Source organism: Leptonychotes weddellii, chromosome 4 (genome assembly GCF_054177405.1).
Source record: "Leptonychotes weddellii isolate Sample4059 chromosome 4, ASM5417740v2, whole genome shotgun sequence".
Lineage (NCBI taxonomy): Eukaryota > Metazoa > Chordata > Mammalia > Carnivora > Phocidae > Leptonychotes > Leptonychotes weddellii.
The window spans coordinates 24,666,335-24,674,571 of NC_138372.1; the positions used below are offsets into that span (position 1 = coordinate 24,666,335).

Genomic DNA, 8,237 nt, shown 5'->3' on the forward strand with positions numbered 1-8,237 from the left:
CTGTTTTGGGAAATACAAAAGTGGGATACAAAATGGTATTATGTCTGAAACCCAATCAAGGAGGGGCATGTAGTTAATTGCTGTTATTTGTCACATACTGATTTTAGGAATAAAACCTATAAAGAATAAAGGCAATTTAAAAATACTGACGGCTTAATCAGTTTAGTTAGAACAAGGGCCTAGGAAGGGCCATCAGGTTGATCAGTTAATTTATGTTCAAGTAGCTCTGCCAAAAAGCCCCAAGAGTCCTGAATTATCATGTTCTATGCCCATGTCACCTAAAAACAACGTGATGACATATAAGGAAAATTTTAGAAAACAAAAAGTCCTACTTAAAAACAAAAACAAATAAAAGCACAATCTGATTTAAAAATGTCTTTATTAACAACAATTAGGCTGCTCATTCCTCTTTGCCCTCTTCCTCATTCGTTTTCTGGACACAGTTCACCTCATCCTGCCAATTAAAAGAAACAATTACTCCAAAAGATGTTAAGAATCATAGTTGTCAAACACTTATCATTTAGCACCAACCAAGTAAACTTTCTGACACCAAAGTAATACTAATCAAGGAAGGAGGTATTAACAGTATTTATGATCTATATAGTTAAGGATTAAGATGCAGATTTTACCACTAGGCTTTGTCACCAGCTAGTTGATTCAAGTTTACTTCTTCCATTTACTAGAACTTTAGTAGCAACCACTCTGAGAAGGGAGATCTCTTAAGACACTCCATTAACTGGCACCTTCCCTACGTTTAAAATCTAGTCAATTACTTACCACTATTTCTACTTTTTCCACCTTACTCTTGTTTAAATGATTACGACAGCCCTTTAACTGATATATCCATTTGTATTAGATGGCGGGGGTGGGCCGGACAGGAAGCTACTGTCCACCTACTACCTTTTTGTAACAAAAACTACTGGCACACAGCCCTGTCCATCTGTTTACATACTGTCTACGACTGCTTTCCTAGCTTCAACAGCAGAGTTGAGGTGCGCTTTAAGACTGCCAAACCTTCTAGGACATCATTAACTCTAGGTGGCCCCATCATATAACTATTTGGCTAAAAAAACAGGCAACTTTCAGTTTTCCAAACCCTCTTTTGCACAATTCTATGGACAGAGGTTAACAGACGTACAAACTCCTACAGAAAACTAAAGTCCCTGTTTTTCTGAGGCTTGAGTCAAACCAACAAAAACAAGGTCTACAACCTCAAGAGGGCTGTTAAAAAAAGGATATATTCAAGTATTATAAAAACATCGTATTTCCTACATAGGAAGTTTTAACATAGAATAAGTTAAAATGAAATATTTACACACAAGTAGTTATGCTTTTAACACCCAAGAGTTCTTCTGAAGGCAGTTTACAGAGTAAGAAACATTCAACTTACTTAAGATACTTCCTCAGTCTAACAAGTTGTGGCTTTCCTTCTTGGCTCACGTTGTATGATGTCATCTCGAGACTAAGAGCTTATCCACCTATCATTAAAAATATAATCTTATTAAAATAACATGTATAGCGTATTACATTTTTATTAACTTTTAGTGTGTACATCTTATTCTCACATCAACAAGAGGCACATTGTGGGGCCCAGGTCTGGGTTCCAATCAGTATTTTTCTTTTGTTTTGCTCTGTTTATTGCTTAGAAAAAACCTGGTAAATACACCATGGTTACATTCTTCTAAATTTTCCTCACACACACTTTTGGGATTTTTCCTCCTACCCATGACTGGACTGTTCTCTACTATTTGCTGGATAAGTAAAAGAATCTTAAGGGAGATTCTGAATGGGTCAGAAGTGGAATTTAGAGTTCTAAAAATGCGGCATTTCTCCACTAATTCAAGCCTTCTTTGATGGTTTTCTTTACATAATCCTGTATCTTTTCTTAAAATTGAAACATAACATACAATATTCTATTAGTTTCAGGTGTACAACATAGTTTCAACCATGTACCTTTTGTCAATTCTTCCACTGTCTGACACTTTTATAAATAAAACAAATAGTCCCCACTTCCCAACTCACATCCACGTTTTTTGGTTTCTTAGATTTTATTTACTTGAGAGAAAGAGAGAGAGAGAGAGAGCGTGCGAGAGAACACAAGTGGGTAAGGGGCAGAGGGAGAGGGAGAAGCAGACAGCCCAATGCGGGGCTTCATCCCAGGACCCCAGGATCATGACCTGAGCCGTAGGCAGATGCTTAACTGACTGAGCCACCCAGGTGCCCCCACATGTTGTTTTCAAAAACACATGGATATTATGATATTACCTTAGGAGAAGTAAACATCTTAAAAATCAAACACGTTTCATCCCACAAAGCTAACTCACATTCCTTAACCGTTACAACAAATCACACTCGAAAGTTTTCTACAGGTTAGGACTTCTAAGGAAACTTACTTGAGTGTGTACTCCAGTATCAGCCAACATCAATCATTCTTACCTAAAGAATAATAAGAGAAAGTTAATATAAAAGACAAGGGTATAAAGGTTTGAAAATGCTAGTTAACTTCAAAATTTAAAGAGTAAAATTCCAGAGACAAAGATTAGGGGCAAGTTACAGCATTAAAAAAAAACAAAACAGGAAGAAACTTGATGGGGGGGGGAAATCTAAAATTATTCTTATGTAAAGTAATAAAGTAGACAGCTCAATTCAAATAAAAACTGTATCTTATTTAAAATACAAAAGCCTATCTATTTTCACCAGTCTGAGCACAATCAAGTTTGACTGCAACCCAAAATATACTATCCCTTATGTGAAGGTATGTGACAACGTTTACCTTACCAAATGAGTTTTAACATCAGCTCTCTTTTCATATAAAAGCACATACCCTGCTCCCCATTCAAGTATGTCTTCCATTCTCAGGTGGACTGACCACCTGCAGCAGGAGTCCTCCAGGAGTGCCCTCCCCATTCCACAGTACACAACAATGCAGTTGTTATCCTGCAATCCTCTGCATTTGCCTGGTTCTTTCCCTCCCAAGTCCTCACTGAGTTTTCAGTTAGGGCAGGGAAGCTAGGCCTTATTCGGGACAGCAAGGAACCTGAGTTTTTCTGAGGGAGAAGACATTCACCTTCACCATATATGCCTGGCAGGGCCACAGTGCACAAAAACCAGAAAGATCAGCCTTAATTCAAGTTCCAGGTTTTTCTTCCTCCCTGATTATCAGTTACTGCGCCAAGGGGATAAAAAAAAGAGCTCCCTGTTGCACATGTACCATCCATAAGGGATACTATATCGTTTTGCATTCTCCCCCATTCTCCAGATTATCCTATCCTGCATCCACCAGCCCCCTCCTTCACCCTCCAAATAAATCTTTTCAGCACTGGTGTTCAAAAGCAACATTTTTATGGTTGATGGTTTACCAACTGTGAGATTTCCACAGTTGAGTCTTAAAAATTGCCAATCATTATCTAGCAGCAATGACAGATGATTAGGAGCAGTCAAATCCTCAGAATTCTTTCCCTAATAGGCAGCCATTTGAGAACTGCACTAGCTGACAGAGAACACTGAAACATTATCAGCAAAAGCCAAAACCAAATAAAGGCCCAGAACAAACATCCTGGCTCTCTCAAACCTGTCCAAAATCATTAAGGGAAAGGCAGTAAATGCAGGACTGTGGATCATGTCACTGCAGCTGACAATGATTAACAATAGGAGACATGCAACCCCCATTAAAGTTAAAAGTCCAAAACTAGTCACACGCATCTCTTTTCTTGGGGAAAAATGAGACTATTATGCATTCTTTGTAGGTTTTGCAACCTTGTGTGAAGAGCACCCATTCCATTTCTTTCATCTTTCAGAAAGCACCGGTATCTGTTCCAAGGGCCTAACAGTACGAAAACGCATTCTGGCATCACACCTCTGAACCTTAGACCATTCTCATTAAAAAGAATAATTTTGGTTTGTAACAAGAAAAGACTATGAAATACAATGCAAGCACCTCGGTATAGTGTTGTTACTGCAACCCATTTATTCCCAGCTTTTTGAGTGAGTGATTTTAAGATCCTCTACACTAAGATTCACAAATTATAGCTACATACAAATCGAAACTAGTAAGAATCGACTTAAGTCACAGGTTTCTCATTTGAAAGTGCAAAAACCTATTCATCTTGAAATAAGCAGAAATGAAGCAAAATTAACCCCCCTCCCCAGTGATGTTCCTCAAGTCCACAGATTATGTAACAAATACATTCTCTCAAAATTGTTATTGGCTGTTAGGAAATATAACTGAGCTTTTATTTCTAAGCACTCGAATCACTAAATCACGGTAGCAAGCATTGGCCACCGATTTAATGAATTATGCCACAGGAAAACCCCATCAGGGTTGTATGTCAATTCAGCGACATTCTCTTGTCACTAATACTGAGCATTATGTTTGCACTGCATTGTATTATTAATATAGAGCTGAACTAGTCACCATTTGCTTTTTTACCTAACAGGAGAGTCAAGGTATTTGCTTGAACAGACTACATTATTAAAGTACCAATTTGTCCCCACCTTGTGAATTGCTTGCCAAAGAGCAAGCCATTTTTCTTGATACAATGGAAGAAAATTCTCATAGTCATGAAGAGTTTTCACCGGCATTTATGCAAAGTAAACCGAACTTTCCAGTTACAGAGCAGAAAGCATTATACATGAAAGCTGTTTCTCATGCATACTAGCTAAAAACCAGCTCGGGAGACCAAAGTTAAGTTGAATTGAGGTCTGGAACAACAGTCGATGCAAAGCTTACAAAGCTTAAGTCCTAAGTAACAAAAGAAGGTGATTCTGAAGATTTTTTTTTTTTGGTGAACATTTTGGATTATATAACATCACATCCCTAAAGCTAATAAGGGAACCAAATTCGAAAAGCTACTCTGAACATTTGCAGTTATCCTACAGAATACGACGAAGTCTTAGGATTGGGAAACAATTCCCAACATGTCTGCAACTGCAGGCAAGTCAACATGCCACACCACTTTCCCCCAGGTTTAGAGCATAGACATATTTAGACAAGTCACGTAACTTGTACTATACACATTAGATTCCCGCCTAAGCCCACGTTAGTAACAAAGGTATTCCCATGAAGCCCATTTAAAAAAAAAAATTTAAATCACATTACCAAAAAAACTGTACTTTTAGTCTTAATTCACTCAACTTGCAGAATTACCAAGATTGCATTCTGAATTCGATATTCCTGACCTATGAGGTCAGTTTGCTCCAACAGAGACTCAGTATCGCATGCTATACAGTCCGTGTGAAGATGCTAAAAGCGCTCTACCTCCCAAGTATGGTTTGACTCCCTCTCCCCCACACCACTGACGTGCTCCAGGTTCTCTTCAGTTACAATGCAACTAAAGGAAACCACGCAACTGAATCAGACATACCAAAGAATCAAGTTTGCACTTTTTATCTGAGAACTGCAACAGCACTGAATTCTGCCTGACAAATTACAGCTCTAAACCCAAACCCACGCACTTTTGATAGAAACTAGCTTTACCATACAAGTGTTAGGTGCTGCACTGTAATTTCATTGTCAGAAGTGTGATGTCAGAATGCCCACGGAATAAAAGTACATAGCAAGTCACCAAGTTAGATTATATTGCTTGTTACCTACCTGTATGCAGTCGGCAATGAGAATCTTGGAGCAAGCAGGAATACTACATCCGGGTCCTAATGTCCATTGCCATTTGCGGTACTACGTTCCTCACAGTTACGCACTGCAGAAATGCTGGCTAAATGCAGTTATGTAGCAGGCCACTACTTTAATAGTGCACAATTGCAGTCCAAGAACACCAGAAAACATTCCGCCACAACATAGTGGCTTGCCCAAGAAAAGCCAAGTATCTAAATTTTTGTCTGCCATAATATGCCACTCATAAAAAATTGCACAGGCGTAACGTTACAATTTCCCAAATTATTATCTGTTTATATTAGTGATATAATACATCTATACATAAAGAGTGGTGGGGTTTATAGTACTTCTTTAGGAGTTTAATTAGTGTTCTAAGCCAAGAGGATTATGGTTTCACTGAATGTGAGCCATTGGGTTAATCTTATAAGGTACCTAATTAAATACACTAGGGTCTCTTAGAGAACGCAGTTTTTAAAGATTAGGAGTAATAAGCTTAAAACGGATCAGTGTTCCTCTTAAAATTATGAAAGAAAGTGGAGAAGAGGAAATGGGGGCAGGTGGTTTCTTTAAATGAGAAAAATGGCTAAAATACTTCAAAAGTACGACATTCCCTTTCCCACCCCACATTTCATTATCAGCTTTTAGGAAATTCCTTTTTAAGATGATTTAAATTCACATTAGTCTAAAAACTATCATATGCATTGCAAGACTTATTGAAAGTCTATTTGAGTATCTTACAACCCTTGGTACACTGCTGTTTCAGTGATGAAAGGCAAAACTTAGTTGAAACTAAGCAACATTATCTGCTAAACAACGTTTAGCAATTCTACAGCCCACAGTAAGGCTATCAAAGCCACAACTTTCAGGAGATTATCCATTAGCATCCTTCACCACTCTTCAAAGGTACAGTACTAACAAAAGCTTATTTTAGGGGTCTGTGCCAGCATCCCTTATAAAGAAAGGCATGTAATCTGAAAAATAAACTGAAACATTAATTTTATAGGCAGATTTTCCCACTTCCCCACCAGCCCCCGCCCACACACATTCAAGTTCACCCTCTGTGGGTGTCCCATGAACACCCCTTATTTTATGATTAGTGGAGTCCCTACCATACAATTCAATCAACTTGTAATGGATTCCTTTCAAATCCAGACCCTTGTTTCCATACAGAAAACCTCATACATATCACCAGTTGATGACTTAGGACAAAACTTCCTCATTGATAGAATTATGGTAGAACTACTACCGATTTCCAAGTGTCTTGGTGAAGAAATAATGAGCATTTTCTAAGGAGATTCTCTTCCTTAATTAGCACACCATGTACCTGTCAGTCACACCACCATAACTGGGTGACATGCCTTTATACTCCACTAGTGTTTTACTTTTAGTATTATCCAGTTTCCTATGCAGAAAGTGCTCAATTGTTTCAACAATAGGTTTCCCTTTGTACTCAGGCACAATACTAAACCAGCATTTTAACCAAGATTTGATTTAGAATTTTACTTTTGCCAATTAGCACCAAGAACAGAGGTGAAAAGGAGGAAGACACATTCCATAGTAAGAGTTCTGTAATGTACAAATTTGAATGGAAACATAACTAAGAACAAAGCCAAACCGTTCAATTACTTTACCTAATTTTAGGAAGTTGTTCCTCTGCTAACATATATGCACTGGGAAAACAGGTTCCCGTTGTACTAACAGACAACAGTAACTAAATCTACTTGAATATTAAGTCAAAATGTCTTATCCTAATGGAAGGAGATTCAATGAAGTTGACAATCAACTGACAACACCATCGAAACACTCCAACACTTTATGGTGGGAGGAAGGGCTATTTGTACTGTGTAGCATAGGCAACTCTCTCCAGATTTAGTGCTACATCGAAAGTAAACTATGGAAACACAAGTTAAATATTTTACAGTAAGAATCGTTATCTGCAACCCTATTTGTCATTAACAGTCACCACTAGTTTACTTAGACAAGAGAACAAGTAGATTTTTATAGTCCTACAGATTTTGCCCACCAGCAGTAGCACAAGGAGATATAAAAGTTACAGAGTACAAATGCATACATAGCTAAACCTACTTTATGGTTACTACGCTTCTTACTTTCGAGTTGCATTTTTCAAACTAAACCCCATCTTCATAAATCGCTTGAAGTAATACATGAAAAGACTTCATGTTTAACAATCTTTAATTCAAATGTGAAAGTTCAATACAAGCCATTTGTAGGGCTTGGGACTTGTTCTTTTAAAAACAAGAATGGAGGAATGCAACAGAATGAGCTTTCCACTTTTTCTTCAGAAACTTTCAAGGAAAGGATAGATCATAGGGCCATAAAGATCCATTTAGTCATACCCACTTTCTCCCCCTACCAATAGTCTTTCACCCATTCCATAATCTTAATACACATTCCTGAAGGAAGATTTACAGTTCAGCTTGCTTACATAACCATTTAAAAATACTTAGCACCAGCTTGCTTCCTATAATGCCAAACAAATCAAATCATGAAACTACTTCAATATGCATTTCTTCTTTTTAAAACAAGGGGGTACTTATTTGTAGAAAGCAATACTTAGCCTACAGATACATTTCCCAGAAATGGCATGTGCCATTCGAAGGCCTAG

The 8,237-nt window shown here is 37.8% G+C and overlaps 1 protein-coding gene across 1 annotated transcript in view; it reads right to left on the bottom strand.

Annotated features, from left to right (window-relative positions):
• Positions 1-360: 360 nt before the first annotated feature.
• The window catches only part of SFPQ (splicing factor proline and glutamine rich), a 15,957-nt gene continuing 8,080 nt past the window's right edge, over positions 361-8,237 (bottom strand). Inside the window, exons 10-12 of the mRNA XM_081818060.1 lie at positions 2,394-2,436; positions 1,391-1,478; positions 361-454 (exon numbers count right to left, since the gene is read on the bottom strand). Coding sequence (XP_081674186.1) covers positions 2,413-2,436 — 24 coding nt within the window. The 3' untranslated portion in view covers positions 361-454; positions 1,391-1,478; positions 2,394-2,412. The remainder of the gene's footprint in view (positions 455-1,390; positions 1,479-2,393; positions 2,437-8,237) is intronic.